We start from the raw sequence: 18,455 nt of genomic DNA, 5'->3' as shown, positions 1-18,455 counted from the left end.
ATTTGCATAGCATAATACTGAGTATTGATTATTGATACTTCCTATGACAAAAGGCAAAAAGGTATATTGACCATAGTTGTAAAATATATATTGTTATATGTTAATATTCTTCAAATCACATAACTGATAGACAGTTATAATGCAATATCTTCCTACTATTTTAGAGATTATTGTTGTTATAATGACTCTTTCGCTTTTAACCCTCTTAAAATAATATTCGGTCAACTTTAAGACTAATAATATTGTACTTGCTTTTAAGCAGGATATATAACATAATTTCTTTTGAATTTTCCTAGGAGTAGATCTTGATTGATATTTATGAAAGGTAAAATATACTTAAAATTTATATATTTAATTATTGTAATTAATATAATACGTAATTTATGATAATTATAATTATAAAACAAATCACATATTTAAAAAATTATCATTTTTTATAAGATTCTTGAACTTATTAATAATTGAATTAATATTAAAATTTTCAGCTATTTTTTTTAATATAAATAATTATATTGTCGGCAATAAATGTATCTTTCATTTTATTTCGTAATCTTGTTTTGATAATTTTTATTGTAAAAAATTATCTTTATGTTATGGTTGTAGAAACAAAAATAATTAAAATAAGATGAGACACAAATCAAAGATGATCAATAAGTTGATGTAGTTGACTTTTTTGTTTTTGTCAAAGATTAATTTTTTTCTATTTTCTTCCCTTCCCTTTTATCACTTTTAAATAATTAGTGTATTCTTTTATTTGTTCATCAATATACCTATGTTTAAAAAATGTTTAATTACTCAGATGGTACCCACTTTGGTAGAAGTGTGTCAGTCTGGTACATGCTTTTAAACAAGTGTCAATTGCATCCCAATTTTTTAGAAAGTGTTTTAATTAGGTCCTTTTCGGACGAAGTTGACTAATTGAAACACTTTTTCAAAAGTTGGGATACAATTAACACTTTTTTAAATACATGTACACACTTCTACCAAAGTGGGTACCATCCGAGTAATTAAACATTTAAAAAAAAAAGACTAAAAGATAATTTATTATAATCTAATAAAAAATTGAGATATGTAAATTAATAAAATAAAAATATATGATAATTAAACCACATTTAAAAACCAGTTATATATAGGACCGTAGAAAGAATACAAAATATTTAAACTGTTTTAAGTATTATTCCCATAGGCTATATGAGATTATTAGATGTAATAAAATAACAAACTAAAAATAAAATAGACATCCTATCGTCCAAATTATAATTTGAGCGGAGAAAAAGTACCTGATTAATGACAAATTGATCATAAATAAATGTTGATTAAGAAAATCAACTTTTTATGTGTAATAAATTGAATTTTGTTATTAGATATTTTTCTCTTATCTCTCTCATATTTTACAATTTCAAGTACCAGATTATGAGTTGTATTTCATTTTTAATAAGTTTTGTACGTGTGTTAATGAATTTTGTTATAAGAACTTTTACAATAAAAAATAGAACATTTTAAATATTTTTTTTATAAATTAAACTTACTTTATGGGAATATTTAAATAATAATATAAAGAAATTATATAAGATAATATTAACAAATTAGTTTGTATATTAATTAGATCATGAGTTATATTTCATTTTTAATAAGTTTTGTACATGTGTGAATGAATTTTGTTATTTACAATAAAAAACAGAACATTTTAATTTTTTTTTTATACATTAAACTTACTTTATGAGAATATTTAAATAATAATATAAAGAAATTATATAAGATAATATTCACAAATTAGTTTGTATATTATTTAGTTGTTACATCATTTATTAGTGTAACTTTCATAGTTTCATGGGCAACGTGTTCTGCACTTTCATATTTTCTTATGACATACGATATTTAAAAATAAGATTATAGATGCCTTTATTTTCTTTGTAGATTAATTTTTTTAAAGTGTTGAAAAATCATCATAAAATAATAAAATTACGATGCAGATAACATATATTTATAAGTTTGACATCCCTATATTATACTATTTCGTAAACAGATTCTACTTATTAGTAAAAACACATCCACGTAAGTGTATTTACATTTTCTTGTAATAACCAAAAATAATAAATATAAATCACTTTTATAATTTTATTACGGACAGTTATTAACAATTTTATAGATGATTTTTATTTATTTAATTTTGAAAATGATTATGTTTTGGGTGTAGGGGTCAAACACCTACTATCAACACTCAAATTACCTTCAAGTCCTTCAGTTATGCATTCTCCTTAGCTAGCTGGTCTCATCCTCTATTTAGTTCAGTCCTTCGTCCTTCTCTCCCTCCATTCGGTCAGTCGGACGATCGGGGTACCTGTCTAAAAGACTTTGAGGCTTAAATCAGTTTAAGGTGGATCGGCGAGTAGCAATAAGTGTTGTAATAAATGCGAGTTTAAGATTCTTATCAACTTACCTTGGACCTCTATTTATAGTTTTCGGTATGGGCACATGATTAGGATTTCTTAATCATGGCTCAATTGCTTTTTAAACTTGATTACTGACTTGTATTATTTTAATTTACTTTTAACTTACTGATCCAGATTTTGGTGTGGCCACCCGACCGGAAGGTCATGCGTCCTATCGGTTGTCCTTATAAATGAGGGTCTCCATAGAGGTGAAGACAAAGTGCAATTGAAAATGAACACGGGGGTGTTTAGTCTGGCTGACCGATGGGTAGGTGATTTAGCGTGTTTAGAGCTGAGACTTCATCCAAAAAACGGGGGGCCTTGGTCGCGAGGTCCCCTTAAAGCACTCTGGAGATATTGCTACATCAACTTCCCAAGGTGAGGTCCACCTGTAGCGGGCGGCCTGCAGCCGCTTGACCTTGGTCTGCCTGACCGATGGGCCATACAGTACAGATTAAATTAAAAAATAGTTAATTAAAAAAAAAGTAACTTAAAAGGTAAAATTAATAAATAATGTGGATAATAAGAAATTTTTTTATAGAATATATTATAATATAATGTAGAATTATATATAATTTTGAAAAATGTGTTTTATTTAATTTTATATTGCAGAATGAGAAATAAATGTATAGATTCTAGAGATGTCAAAATGGGTTTCAACCCGTGAGCCAACCCGGCTCACCACGGGTTCGAGTCGGGTTAGGTTGAGAAAAATTCAACTTTTTCAAAAGTGGGTTGAACTCAACCCGGCTCACTTAACCCACGGGTTAAACGGGTTCGAGCCGGGTTGAAGGTGGGTTGGCCCACTTAATCAATAAATTTAAAAAAAAAATGCCAACCAGTTTGATTCTCAATAATTTTAAATTATTGATTGTAATAATTAAAAGAAATAGTCCACAAATGATGTATAATTAATTATCAAAAGTACACATTTTCTTATTGATTTTTGAAAACATATAATCAGAGAACCTTTAGTTTTAAAAATTGGAAAAAAAAAATCAAACACTAAAATTTAAGCATATAAGTCTATTATAAATAATAGTGATAGGTTTTCAAAGAAGGATCGGTATCAAGAAATAATATCAACGAGAGACATGAATCCACCTTTAACGTAAAAAAGTTAATTTGTAGACATTCATTTTTATATTATGTTCAATTTTTTAACTAATGTAGAGTTTATTGATTCATATTGAATCCCTTCATATTGACACACTTTCTAGAAAAGAAAAAAAAAAAATTAAACTACGAGTAATATTTATTTATGTAATCACTCATAACGGTATACACTTATTTAACTTTCCTTTGATATAAAATTCATCTGAACCGATTACAAAATAAAACTTTGACCCTTAATAATATTTATGGTATTTTCTGTCTTTCGAAAAAAATTAATAATAAGACACATAAAAGATTAATGTTATATTTGATTATGTTGTTTTTGCAGAGAACAAATAAAAGAAGTCAAACACGAATATCATCTTACCTCAATTTGCAATATCTCTAGTTGGTTTCTCCTCATCTCGCACATGTCATCCGCTGGTATCACGGTTTGGACCCATAAGGGGTTATCTGCGTAGAGGACTCCGACGATCAAGTCAGCCAAAAGATTCTCAGAAAGTCAAATCTCGTGATTAAGGGATTAATGAATGTGTACCTTTAATTATTGGGGTTCATGCGTATTTATTGTTTATTAATTATGTTTGATCTTGCCATGGGCTGAGCTATTGTTTGGGTCGTAGGTGGGTCTGGGCCAGGCCTAGGCCCCTTAGTTTGATGATTGCTGGTCCTAGGGGTTTTGTCTTAATATTCTAAGTATGGAATGGTCGGCAGATGTCGTATTGTTCCCTGAAATAGGTGGCCTAGGCCGCTTATGGTTGTTCGTTGATTTATTTGATAACCATTTGCATGTTGGCAGGGCCTTATGTAGGTGGATTGTACTATATAGTTGTATTAGGCTGCCTAGAGGTACACTAGTCTCTTAACCTTTGTCGGTGAAGATATAACAACAAAGAACGAAAAGTGCGAAGAATTTTGTTTCACCGCTTAGATACAGTACATATTCCAAATTTTAAGTAATAAATTTCTGAATCTTTGTTCCACGTTTTTATTTTTATTTAAAGTTATACTCCGATTCGTAACCAATTACTCATGATAGAATTTGTAACACACTTTTTGACATGATTGTTGATCAAACTTAATAATTATTAAAGTTATATTTAATATCATGTTTTGATGATATTTTTATTACAAAAATAAAATCTAATAATGATAATAATTTAGTGTCTGGTGATGGTTGTATTATTAGATCAAAATCCCATCCAGATGCGGCAATGCAGAGGCTACATCATGTCATGTGCCAGCACAATTAACAATTAACTCGAAGGATTCTGAGCATGTGATGTGAAGTAAATTTTGATATTTTCAGAAGTTACAAATATATTTTTTTACTATAAATTATTTTATTTTTGAATTTGATAGAACTATTATAAATGGTAAAGTTTTTTAATATTTAACACTCCGAAAAAATATTTTATTCTGTTCATATCATGATTAGATGAGAGATGGTTAGTTTTGGTAACCATTCTTAGAACCACCATTCACGCGCAATAATTTCACTAATGTTGTTGTTTGTACGATTTTTCTTTTGTTGCGTGAAAGTATTAAGTTTCTAATATTCTTATCAGGATAAGTTTTAAGATAAAAGAAATAATCGTAATGTAAATTCTTAATAAATGAGCTTTGATTATAACATTTTGGAGAATTTTGTGGATCTAGTTAGATAATACAAAATACTTTTATACAAATAATAATAATATTATAATGAAGAAAATAAAATAATACTTCTTTTAATAATTTTGTATATTTCGATCCTTGTGGTTTATCTCTTTTAAGTTTTATTTGAGACAAGATTTCTCAACATAAATTTCATCAAATAATGTTACCAATACAATTTTTCAATTTTCAATAAATTTAGTCTGATAACACAGAATATATTATTAACAAAGGTATAACAAAGATTATATATGTGTATGTATGTATAACAGCCACTATTGGGCCATACGTATTTGGGCTATTATGCAGTTCTTGCGAATCCAACACCCTTATACAATCAAACTGGGGCATATATGTAATAAAGCTAACAAAATTAACAAAGTTTAATTAAATTTTTGTTACAGATGTAAAAAAATATATTTCAGACTAAATAAAAAAAAACGAACTTATGAATGTTGATAAAAGTACTAAATAAAATTATGACAACAATTATTTTTTACCCTTACGTTTTTAGTCATTTACTCTTAGGTTATTTAAGCTTTAAACGTTTAATTTTAATTCTTTAACTTTGTAATGTTAATCAGAAGGGCCAATTTATGAAATTTACACTAACATCCTTAATGCTTTAGATTTAAAAACTTCTAACATCCTTAATGCTTTAGATTTAAAAACTTAATTTTAAAATAGCCGTGGTTAAAATTTATTATTTATCTAAAAGTAACGTGTCGCAATGTCATACACGTGACAGAAACTAGTAAATATGTAATGAATTGGGATATATTCGTGACAGGAAAAAAATAAAAAACATAAAGAGAAAATAAACTTTAAATTATTTAATTAAAATTTGCACTATTAATGTGAAGATATTTTATATCTTCCTGTTGTACAGTAAATAATAATATATAAAAATATTTCCAAAATAGAATGTTGCATGATGTGATGGGCATTTGGTCTAGTGGTATGATTCTCGCTTTGGGTGCGAGAGGTCCCGAGTTCGATTCTCGGAATGCCCCGTTTTCTATTTTTTATTTATTTGTTTTTACTTTTCATGAAGTTAACTAATGATGAGCTATTTATAAGAATTATCTAAATAATATATAATGAATTTTTTGATATTTTAAAATCCTCAATTTACATTAAAGAACTAAACAAAAGAGAACGGAATTATGATTTTCTAAGGATTCAATGGACTATGTTTTCTAATGTATTTTTACTTTTATTTATATGTTTTCAATGAATTTAGAAATAAAGCTATTTACAAGAATGCTATCTTGGTATTCTCAATTAAAAAATATTGTTGCAAAATCATGTTACTAGAAAATTAATGTTTTTTAATATATATATATATAGTTATTTATTTATAATATATATTACTCTGTTAATATAAATACAACAACATATTTAATCATCTTATTTTTATATATTACAAACAAAATTATATAAAATAAAAAATAATATATTTCTGTACAAATCACACACACAAATATATATATATATATATATATATATATATATATATATATATATATATATATATATATATAATATTTCTATTTCATGTAATTTAGGAATTTATTAAACAAAATTGAGTATTTTAGACATAAAAATGTAGATAGATCCTTTTATTTTGGACTGTCTTGTATTTGGTCTGTAAAATGTAGGCCAGTCCATCCCATCCACAAAAAGAAATGGTAACTAATTTAGTTGATTTGTTCCACGTAATGTTTGGATCTTAGGTTTGCATGTCGGTTCATAACATGAAAATTTTAATTTTAATTTTTTTTAATTAAGTTAATAGAAATAATAATTTATAATGACTCATTTATAAAAATAAATAATATTTATAATTTTATAATTTATAAGTATAAATTTATTGAAAATAAAAATAACCTAGTGGACTGAAATAAGAAAAAAAATGTGAATAAGAACTATTAAATTTTAGGAATTTAAATAACGTAGATTATGTGAACCAACTTCTCGTTAACCCTATGGGTTATATGAGAGAGGCCTAAACGTGCCACAAAGCTAAAACACTCTTCCTATCCCATTCTTCTTTTATCTCATTCTTTTTTTTTTCGAGAATGTGGGTCGGCCCGCATTTCCTTCTCTTCCTAATCTTTTATTGAACAAATTAAATTCCAATCAAATTGTTTCTCATTCTGAATTTTAATAATTTTAGTTATCATCTTAGCATATACCAGCCAATGAATTTAAGAATTTAAATTGCGTCCATTTGAATTTTGAACTGAGCATGATACAAATTGAAAAAATTAAACTAATAAAATACCATGATGCAAATAGTCATCATATGAACAATTTTGACATAAGTAAAAAAGTCTGAGTTAATTGTGCAGTCATGTTGCTAAAATAGAGAGCATTCACGCATGCCATGACCCCACCACCAAACTCAAACTCTTCCAATTCTGGGAGGAACAACTTCTGAAATACCAACGTGGATAACTCCCGTGCATAGCAGTTGAGTTGCGCTTACTATTATCGTGATTGTTTCTAAGGTCCGCTGCAAAAGTATTTCCAAAATTCTGGTTATTATTGGAAACCAAATCTCTACTTCTTCAAAAATTAACAGATAAAAATGATAAAGTATACAACTTTCTTTACTAAGCAAGCTAATTTACCAGGTTTGAGTCAGTCCATCCAAGTTCAATCTCTTTGCATGCAAATCTGGAAGAAAAAAAGTAGCAGTTGAGTGGTGATAGAATGGTAGAAAATTTGAGTAAATAGAAAGCAGAAAAGGGGATAAGGCTGACCCCATGGCTAATAGAGTGAGTGCCCATGTAGTGAGTGAAGACATGGCTGCAGCATGTAAGTTGGGAGCATCCCACTGGAAAATGTTATTGAGTCCGGTGAGAGAGGTGGTGAACCCCACAACACCAGCAATCAGAGACAATATCACGAAGAAACCAGTTGTCATGTTTCCCATCGGAAAATATATCGGAAATATTCGGGCCGGAAGGGACAAAACAGATGCTATACCATACAAATAACCAGAGTCAGCCCAGTTAACTTCAAATTCACCAACCAACCAACACATTCTACTATATCTTACCTGTTTCACCAGACCTTTGAATCCCATGATTCACTGCCCAAGAAGCAATCACAAGAACAATGAAGTACAACACAAGATTCAGTGCCAAGAGGATCGAGGCTACTGATTTCGATCCTGAAGCCATGGTCCTTGAACTTCAAACGCAAAAACAAATCAAAGTGGAACCTTAACTTGTCCTTATTTTGTGAACTTGGAAGGTTGAAATATTTATATATATGTATAAAGGAAGATTAATTCTCCCCATTACTAGAATATTTCTGGGGAAAGGTTGTCCAGTAATGTGGTTCTTCTTTGCTCTCGCCATTGAAAATAAGTTTCTTCTATGCAAAGAAATGGCTGTATTCTTTGATCATGAATTGGTTTGCCTCGTTAAGAGGGAAGGAATTATTTTATGTGGCAGCATGTAGAAGGGGGAAACTTTGTATCTTTATATCCTTATGGATAATATCAAATTCGGAGTGAGAAAAAAGTCCGCAACATTATAAATAAAGTATGAGATTACGTTTCTTACAGCTAACTCAAAACACAAGCGGCGGTGGAGAACAAATGTTACACAGCAGAAATACATATAAATAAAAATTTACTGCCAAAACATAGTAAAAATAATTTGAGTTCTTAGAAAATTTATAATGTAATTAGTTTAATAACTTTCAACTCATTTACTATTTTTTAAAAGTAACCACAGTTTTTTTAATTTTCAGTTAACTAAAATCATAATTGAAGTAACTCACATAACATACTTAATAGTGGGATTTTTTCAGTCTTTATGTAAAAGAAAAAGACAATGCTGTTCCAAAAGGGAGAAACTCTAACAAAGGAATGGCAGGATAACCAACAACAGAGCCAATTTTTGAGAACTTTGCTCATATAGCCTTGAACTGGTATCCTTGGTTGAATCCTTGATATCGTAGTATGTTTTAATTTGCTATGTAACAGGGCTAATTTAATTAATATTATGTTGAAAAGTAAATTTTAAACTAATTTATGAATTCATCTTGTAAATACTGTTATAAGGTTTATAGATGGCCAAAATTGTTGCTCAAGTAGATCGAAAGATGGGTTTATAGTTAATTGAGCTAAATTATGTTGTTCCAGAGAAGAGGGAGGCTTGCAAATCACTAATTTTCATCTATAAAATGATGCATATCTTCTTGGGAGCTACCTTATTCTTGCAGACCTTGGTCTATGTTGTTACAGTCCAAATTTCTCAGGTCAAGGTATCAGCAGTTTCTTATTTTCAATGTTCTATTTGGCCGGGAATTGCTGATAAATATGACATAGTTTTGTTCACATTTATATTATTATACTATAATAATACACAAGAAGCATGAAGACATTATCGTGGCACATGGAAGGGAGAAAACCCCATCCAAATCAAAACAAAGCAGGGTGCTGCGGAGGTAGGTAGCACCATGGGAATGCAGATGAATAGTTTTAGCTGCGGCAACCTGGCCATTGAACGTCCCTAGGAGAAGGGGTTTTGAGAGCAGGGTTCCTTTCGAAGAAATTGGTTGGCCTGAGCTCAAATGCAGTGCTCAACAATGGCATTACAGGGAAGTCTTCCTGAGATGGAACATGACGAATTCCCACGACATGCCACACCACAATGTCCTTGTTCTTTATGTCTCTGTTCCTGCAATTATTTCAACTGTAAGTTGTTGTCGACACAGGCATGCACTTATAAAGAACTAATAACAAAAATCGTACTTTTTGGTCCAAACTGCTAAGGTATCATCTCCATGGCTGTGATCCATGTAGAGTCCACCGGCCCACTTCTCAGTCCTGTTGTACGGAGTGACCCAAACATCGAAGTTTGTAAAAGCGCCACGAATTTGAGGATAATCGTCATCCGTTAGAAGAGAGTGAACTGGGATTGCTGGAATCAAACGGTATCCCACATCGTTCCCAACCGATGTCTTCTTGTTAGGGTTCACCACCGAAAGCTCACCCGGTGTGGACCCTATTCTGATCTTTGCATCGTTCTCGCTCTCAGCAGTTTCAGTCTCAGTCGTCCAATAGCTTTTCCTCTTGGAGCTTCCATCTGTCACTCTCACCGTCTTCAAGCTTGTCTTCTCAAAAGAGTTGTATACGCCATCGATGTCAAGGTCCAGATAGTATATGAAGAAGTGGTCGTGGTAGACGCCAATCCTGTTTTTCGACACCAGGGTACCATGTTCATCACTCTTTATCTCCTTCTTGTGCTTCATATCCACTCCCTTGATTTCCAGTATACCCGACAGAGCAATCTGTACACATACGTATTCGTATATGTATGTTCAAAAGTTTATTAGATTACATTATTGGTTTTGGCTACTGGACTAGCTGTCTGGCCAAAACATATAATAAGTCAAGTGAGGACCACTTTTTGTGTCTCTTATGATTTGAATTCCAAAAGCATGAATTTAAAATGAAGCATGTTATACTTTATTTCATTCTGAGTGACTTTTGTTCTTGGATTCAGGTAAACATTCAGGCATGGATATTCCAAAGTTCAGATGGCATGCGTGGTAATGTCCCCTGGGGTCCGCAAGGGAATAATATGGATCTTATCTAATAAAATAACATTACGCAAGGAATAATCGAAGCAATATAGTATAATATTTTTTATGTTTAAATGTAATTTTTAAACAATATAGTATAATGTTCCTACCAATTTGATGTTTTTGGGATACACCGGGAGGGTTTGGATCTAGATTGAAGTTTTTAATCATGAGTTATGATATACAGACATTTTAGTTTTACTTATATTTATTATATACTTTTTTCTTCTATCTTTTTTCTTTTTATCAAATCATACGTATAAATTTATCATTTTTATTCTTTCTCTAAGTATATACTAAGTGTTAATGCACATTTTTTTGTGTCCATGTATTGTTTCTTTGAAAAACGAGCAGTGATACATATGTAGTTTAATTTTATTTATATCTATTAGACAATTGTTTTTTCTTTTTATCTATCTCTTCTTATAATATTATATAACTTATAAATCTATAAAAAAAAATTCTGTGTATATTAAGTGTTAATGCTATGAGATGTTTTCCTTTTACTTTTTTAGGACGAGGAACCTAAAAAAAAGTATGTTTTGTTTTTTCTTTCTCCTTTTGATAATGTTTATTCTTTGTACCATGGCTTTTATAAAAGATTATAAATTTGTCATCCTATCTACACATAAAACAAAATTGACAGCTTTACAAAAATGTTTCTATAAGTTGCAAGAACTATCTTAATGATACACATAAGCAGAGGAAATGATTATGCATACCGCGGGTTTGATTGAGCCACTTGTCTTAAACTCCCAGTCAATGATGTTGTCGTAGCTAACGATTGTTCTCACCACCAAGCTCACTTCCGTTCTGGACTCAGCGAACTGTTGTAAATATTTAAATTTAAATATAATCGAATGAGCGATTAGCGTGTATTGATAAGAAGGAGGGTGTAGTATGTGTATATACCGATTCGTTGGGAATGCCAGTTTCGGTGTGACGCCACAAGATGCTGCCATATTTTTCAAACACACAGATTGCGTTAGAAATGAGCACCGGAGTGCCATCGGCGGCGTGAACATATACGTCAAGGAATTGAGCATTGGAGGGGCAATCACGGTTGGGGACCAATGAGACAGTGGAGAGACCGAACCCAAACTCTCCAGCATCAAAGAATGTCTTATAATAAAAATCATCTGTTGGGTCTTGATATGGCACGAACTGCTCAGAAATGTAGCCTTTGTACAATACTCTTCGAGACCTGTGCTTCTCCAGATCATAAATGGAGGCCAGTGATATCACCAGTCCTGCTCGTGGATCGAATCCAATGTGGAACTTCCAGTTGGCCCAGCTGAAGAGATTAATTAAAGAAAAAATAGTTAAAACTGTTCATAACCAAAGCAATGATAAAAAATGGTTGCCATTAATTACTTACCTAACGCTGTAGCCATTGATTTGGAAGCCAGGACCCTGTGGTTGATGGGTTGCTAGACTGTGTTGCTTTGGTCCAAATGGTGGATTCAGGTGTGATAAGCGGTATTCAGTGTTATCAGTGGTTGGAACTGGTACAATAGCACGGTCGTGATACTCGACGATCTTCATGAGGTCAAGATCAACCACAATTGTGAGTCCAGTGATAGGCCTCACCCATATATTGGGGGTGCTTTCTTTCATGAAGCATTCCACCCTCACTGTCCTTCTGCTCTGGGTTTCTCCGAACCACCCCAAGGTGAAAGTGGAGCACACAACCTCTGAGAGGTTCAACCCTCTCTTCTTGATTGAGTCTTTGAATGGGCCGTATTTGAGTGTCAAGTCTATGGCAACGGCCAGTTTATCCCCGGAGAGGGTGGGGAACCCATTTCCGTTGTGAATGTTGTCTGAGAGAACTGTCTTAGTCTGAAGATCAATTAGGATCTGGTGGGTTTGGGTGTTGATGATGGCAATGGCGAAGGCCTTGCGAGGGAGAGTTGTGGTGGTTGGTTTGGTGGATTCCCATTTGAGGATGGTATCCTTGTGAGGGTCATCGAGGCCAATGTAGTTGAAGCTTAACGTGTTGTTGGAGGTTGGGTACTTCCTGTGGACTATGGTTTGGACAAGAGTTATCTCTTCTTTGGTGAGAGGGTCTAGTGGATGCTGAAAACGCAGTGGGGTGACTGACACCCCTGTTTGGAGGGAGAAGAGTAAAAGGGCAGAGAAAAGCACAAGTTTCATGGTGGAAACCATGGTGAAGATGAAACCCTAGTTTGGTGTGTGTGCAGTGGAAGCTCTTCCTCAAGCCCTTAAATACACGTCTCAAATGGCATCACCACGTGAATTATTTGTGTCATGCCATTTTTAAGCGCTGATATAACAACTTGGTGGGATTTGGTAAGAATGTGTACAAATAGTAGTTAGCAAGATCATTTAAATGCAGCTGCTATTCTGCGACTAAAACGTCAAAATGAGTCCTCATTATAACATTATTAATGACCATTTAATTGAAAAATAAACCATGTTGTAGTCTCACTGATTTAGAGAACATTAGTTTTCTATGTATACTGGTGATCACGAGGGACAAATTGAATTTTTTATGGTTTGGTTTTGGAGTCCTACCATCTGTATCTCAATAATGTTATATAATTTAGACGAGAGCGCATGATTTGGCTGAAAACGGTGGAGTACGAATAACACGACGAAAGACACTAGAAGAGTTTTAGATTTTACCCAACTATATTACCAATAATTGATTATAGAAATAAATTGCTTCTAATATCAAACACTCAACCTTTTTTTATTTGGACTTGACATAAGCTTGGTCTTTGTTTATTTTTTTTTCTCTCAAATTGTCTGCTCGTAGAATGTTTTACTTGAATAATAAACTTCTTTATTCCTTTTTCTTTCATTCTCTCAAATTCTGTTCAATTAAAATCAAATTTCTATTTATTAACCAAATTTCCTAAACAACTTCTAAAAGTAAAGAAAATTATATATTATACTTACATTAATAAATGAAAATATGTAAAAAATATAAAGTTTAATAAAAAACTTAAATCGTATTTACTTGTAGATTTAAGTAAACAAAAAAATGGCTCTTTAACGTTACAAATTGTTTATTGAAGCACGTCTTATCCATGTGAATAAGTTTAAGAAAATATACCATCAATATATTTCAAAATAAATTAACAGTTTTTGGAAATTTACTTAAATATTACAACGCAATACGAAGAGGAACTTGTGGAAGTTATTAATATATTAATTAATTATATGATTTACTTTGAATTTTATATTTTCTTAATGCAATTGAGTCATAATATGTTTTAAATAGAGTCAATTTGATTTTTTAAGTAAAATTAACATTAATATCATTTGAAAGAAATCATGTATCAAAATCAAAATAATTTTCTATTTTATTGAGACTTCTTTGATTTGATACATGACACATTCTAAATTTTAACTCATGACATATTTCAAACTATTTGACACGTAATAATATCTTCTAGATTTTGATGTGTTACATCACGGGATCAAATTGATTATATTTAAAAAATATTGAAACTAAATTATATAAAAAAAAATTAAACTAAAGTGAATCATAAACCGAAACATAGGACCATATTATTATTAAACCTCATTCAAAAATCTTTCATTTTTCTTTACTCATTTAAAAAGTTTAATTCATGCACTAACAATATTAATAACTAAATCACACCTGGCATACATGGTAAATATTAAGGATAAAAATAAATGATAAAAATGACATTCTTCGATTGTCTTTTTTTTTTTTTTTTCAAATTAGAAATGTCCATTTCCACCGCACCTCCTTCCCTGGTCCCCTACACAGAGCACCTCCCCTTCGCAACATTATGACCCCTGCACCATGTCGTCCTATGCACTGCTCGTTGAGGCAAGTCATCGTATTGTGGTACGATCCTCACACCATGACTCTAAAGGAAAAAAACGACGTTAACAGTATAGGTGCATATACGTACCACATTCACCTTTCTGAAACGTATTTGTTTCCTATTACAAGGATTTGTCCGATGCATGTGTGCACATCCATCCCAAATTTGTTAAGAAAAGGAGTAAAACTCTTGAGCGCATGGAAGAAGAAAAAACTGAAAAAATACTTCTAAAAAGAGTGTTCAGGAACATATCTCCGAATTTAGAAATATTTCTTGGAATACTCATTTAAAAAAAAATCTACTATAGATCGAATATTCCGGAAGGTATTTCTGAATCAAGAAATACATTTCTAACTTGAAAATATATTCTGTAATACAAAACAAAGTTTCCGAAACAAATGTTTAGGAAGTCATTTACGGAATTAGATAGATATATATTATATACCAGAATTTTTGTTGTATTCTGGAATGATTGTTTCGGAAGATATTTTTGTGGAACACCTATTTCTGATTTTTTTTTTATTCCAGACGATGTGTTTAAAGTATGAACAAATTCCTTAAAATAAATCGAGTCTGGGTACAAAAATTTAAAATTTAGAAATTTGAAATGGTTTTATAAATTCATTACCATCAATAAAAATTTATATTATTATATTAAGGTAATATAATAATATAGATGATGCACGATGTATTGTGGCACATGGAAGGGAGAAAACAATGGAGACTCTAGACATTCAAATCCAAACAACGCAGTGCAGGATGTAATCACTTCCTAACTACTCAACGTAGACAAACATTCTATTGTAGGATTGATTAATAGTTTAATACATGTATCCAAATCCAAACAATGCAGAGTGAAGCGGTGGTAGCACATGGCAATGTAAATGAGTAGTTTTAGCTGCGACGTCCCGGCCATTGAACGTCCCTAGGAGAAGGGGTTTTGAGAACAGGATTCCTCTCGAAGAAATTGGTTGGCCTCAGCTCGAACGCAGTGCTCAACAATGGCATTATGGGGAAGTCTTCCTGAGCCGGAACGTGATGAATTCCGACAACATGCCACAACACAATGTCCTTGTTCTTTATGTTTCTGTTCCTGCAATTATTTCAAGTGTAAGCTGTTGTCGACACAGACACTTAAAAACAAGTAATAACAAAAGTGAAATAATCGTACTTTTTGGTCCAAACGGCTAAGGTATCATCTCCATGGCCGTGATCAACGTAGAGTCCACCGGCCCACTTCTCAGTCCTGTTGTATGGAGTGACCCACACGTTGAAGTTTGTAAAAGCGCCACGGATTTGTGTATGATCGTCATCCGTTAGCAGAGGATGAACTGGGATTGCAGGAATCAAACGGTATCCCACATCGTTCCCAACCGATGTCTTCTTGTTAGGGTTCACCACCGAAAGTTCACCCGGTGTGGACCCTATTGTGATCTTTGCATCGTTCTCGCTCTCTGCAGTTTCAGTCTCAGTCGTCCAATAGCTTTTCCTCTTCGAGCTTCCGTCTGTCACTCTCACCGTCTTTAAACTCGTCTTCTCAAAAGAGTTGTAGACGCCATCGATGTCAAGGTCCAGGTAGTATATGTAGAAGTGGTCGTGGTAGACACCAATGCTATTTTCCGACACCAGGGTACCATGTTGATCACTCTTTATCTCGTTCTTGTGCTTGATATCCACTCCCTTGATTTCTAATATACCCGACAGAGCAATCTGTATACAAACGTATCCGTGTATATGTATGTTCAATGGTTGATATTAGATTACATTAGTTTTGGCTACAAGACTAGCAGATCAGACAAAACATATAATAAGTCAAGTGAGGCCCACTTTTGTATGTCTTAAAGATTTTTCCAAAACCCTGTATTTATAATGAAGCATGCAGTACTTTATTTCATTCTGAATGATTTTCGTTCTTGGACTCAGGTAAAACTTAAACTATTGGTATTGAACGAATTCGTCCTTATTTTGAGGGAGAATTCTGGTATTGAACCACGTGGTGTACATAGTTGAAATTGCAAGAGCTATATTATGCATGCACATAGGTAATGGAAATGATGATTCATACCGCGGGTTTGATTGAGCCACTTGTCTTAAACTCCCAGTCAATGATGTTGTCGTAGTTGGCGACAGTAACGATTGTTCTCACCACCAAGTTCACTTCCGTTCTGGCCTCTGCGAACTGTCAGAGACCAACACCAACGTAAATATTTAAACTTAAATTTAATCGAATGAGCAATTTGCGTGAATTGTTAAGAAGGAGGTGTAGTATGCGTACATACCGATTCGTTAGGAATGCCATTTTCGGTGTGACGCCATAAGATGCTGCCATATTGTTCGAACACACAGATTGCGTTAGAAATGAGCACCGGAGTGCCATCGGCGGCGTGAACATATACGTCAAGGAATTGAGCATTGGAGGGGCAATCACGGTTGGGGACCAATGAGACAGTGGAGAGACCGAACCCAAACTCTCCAGCATCAAAGAATGTCTTATAGAAAAAGTCATCTGTTGGGTCTTGGTATGGCACGAACAGCTCAGAAATGTAGCCTTTGTATAATACTCTTCGAGACTTGTGCTTCTCCAGATCGTAAATGGAGGCCAGTGATATCACAAGTCCCGCTCGTGGATCGAATCCAATGTGGAACTTCCAGTTGGCCCAGCTGAAGAGATTAATTAAATCAATAATAGTTAAAACTAAGCAATGACAAATGGTAGTGGATAAAGAACAAAAGAATGAAGAACGTTACTTACCTAACACTGTGTCCACTGATTTGGAAGCCAGGACCCTCTGGTTGATGGGTTGCTAGACCGTAATGTTTTGGTCCAAATGGTGGCTTCTGCTGTGATAAACGGTATTCGGTGTTATCAGCTGCGGGTACTGGTATAATACCACCGTCGTGATACTCGACGATCTTCAGGAGGTCGAGATCAACCACTATTGTGAGTCCACTGATAGGCCTCACATAGATATTGGGGGTGCTTTCTTTCATGAAGCATTCCACTCTCACTGTCCTGCTGCTCTGGGTTTCTCCAAACCACCCCAAGGTGAAAGTGGAGCACACAACCTCTGAGAGGTTCAACCCTCTCTTATTCACCGACTCTTTGAATGGACCGTATTTTAGTGGCAGCTCTATGGCAACGCCTTGTTCATCCACGGATAGGGTTGGGAACCCATTTCCATTGTGAATGTTGTCTGAGAGAATTGTCTTAGTCTGAAGATCAATTAGGATCTCGTGGGTTTGGGTGTTGACGATGGCAATGGCGAATGCCTTGCGTGGGAGAGTTGTGATGGTTGGTTTGGTGGATTCCCATTTGAGGATGGTATCCTTGTGAGGGTCATCGAGGCCAATGTAGTGGAAGCTCAACGTGTTGTTGAAGGTTGGGTACTTCCTCTGGACTATGGTTTGGACAAGAGTTATCTCTTCTTTGGTGAGAGGGTCCAGTGGATGCTGAAAAGGCAATGGGGTGACTGACACCACTGTTTGGAGGGAGAAGAGCAGAAGGGCAGAGAAAAGCACAAGGTTCATGGTGGAAACCATGGTGAAGATGAAAACCTAGTTTGGTGTGTGCAGTGGAAGCTCTTCCTCAAGCCCTTAAATACACGCTGCCTCCTACCCTTTTGGCCAATTAATTAAACTTATTAATGACATCCCACGTGAATTCTATGTCATGCCATCTTTTGCAGCCAATAGACTTGTTTTCTACTCAGTAACATTAAGCATACAACTATACAACTAACCATATATATATATATATATATATATATATATATATATATATATATATATATATATATATATATATATAAAATCTGTACTC

At 33.1% G+C, this 18,455-nt stretch overlaps 3 protein-coding genes and 1 non-coding gene across 4 annotated transcripts; 1 reads left to right on the top strand and 3 right to left on the bottom strand.

Moving 5' to 3' along the window:
* The first annotated feature begins 6,145 nt into the window (after window positions 1-6,145).
* TRNAP-UGG (transfer RNA proline (anticodon UGG)) lies at window positions 6,146-6,217 on the top strand. Its single transcript has one exon. It is a non-coding gene; the product is annotated as a tRNA-Pro (tRNA).
* Window positions 6,218-7,413: 1,196 nt separating this feature from the next.
* Window positions 7,414-8,469, bottom strand: LOC114179268 (AWPM-19-like family protein). Its single transcript, XM_028065534.2, has 4 exons — window positions 8,272-8,469; window positions 7,973-8,192; window positions 7,841-7,886; window positions 7,414-7,722 (listed from the first exon to the last, which is right to left on the bottom strand). Exons 1-4 carry the CDS (start codon window positions 8,393-8,395, stop codon window positions 7,612-7,614), a joined length of 501 nt encoding a protein of 166 aa, XP_027921335.1. The 5' UTR covers window positions 8,396-8,469; the 3' UTR covers window positions 7,414-7,611.
* Window positions 8,470-9,531: 1,062 nt separating this feature from the next.
* On the bottom strand, window positions 9,532-13,048 carry LOC114176534 (primary amine oxidase-like). Its single transcript, XM_028061604.2, has 5 exons — window positions 12,190-13,048; window positions 11,724-12,105; window positions 11,534-11,638; window positions 9,979-10,517; window positions 9,532-9,904 (listed from the first exon to the last, which is right to left on the bottom strand). Exons 1-5 carry the CDS (start codon window positions 12,975-12,977, stop codon window positions 9,706-9,708), a joined length of 2,013 nt encoding a protein of 670 aa, XP_027917405.1. The 5' UTR covers window positions 12,978-13,048; the 3' UTR covers window positions 9,532-9,705.
* Window positions 13,049-15,221: 2,173 nt separating this feature from the next.
* On the bottom strand, window positions 15,222-18,212 carry LOC114175573 (primary amine oxidase-like). Its single transcript, XM_028060326.2, has 5 exons — window positions 17,388-18,212; window positions 16,915-17,296; window positions 16,701-16,814; window positions 15,807-16,345; window positions 15,222-15,728 (listed from the first exon to the last, which is right to left on the bottom strand). The coding sequence occupies exons 1-5, from the start codon at window positions 18,173-18,175 to the stop codon at window positions 15,530-15,532; spliced, it is 2,022 nt and encodes a 673-aa protein (XP_027916127.1). The 5' UTR covers window positions 18,176-18,212; the 3' UTR covers window positions 15,222-15,529.
* Window positions 18,213-18,455: the final 243 nt, after the last annotated feature.

Source organism: Vigna unguiculata, chromosome 3 (assembly GCF_037176805.1).
Source record: "Vigna unguiculata cultivar grain cowpea cultivar isolate G323 ecotype 2 chromosome 3, ASM3717680v1, whole genome shotgun sequence".
Classification (NCBI taxonomy): domain Eukaryota; kingdom Viridiplantae; phylum Streptophyta; class Magnoliopsida; order Fabales; family Fabaceae; genus Vigna; species Vigna unguiculata.
This window is presented reverse-complemented; position numbering and strand designations above follow the sequence as displayed.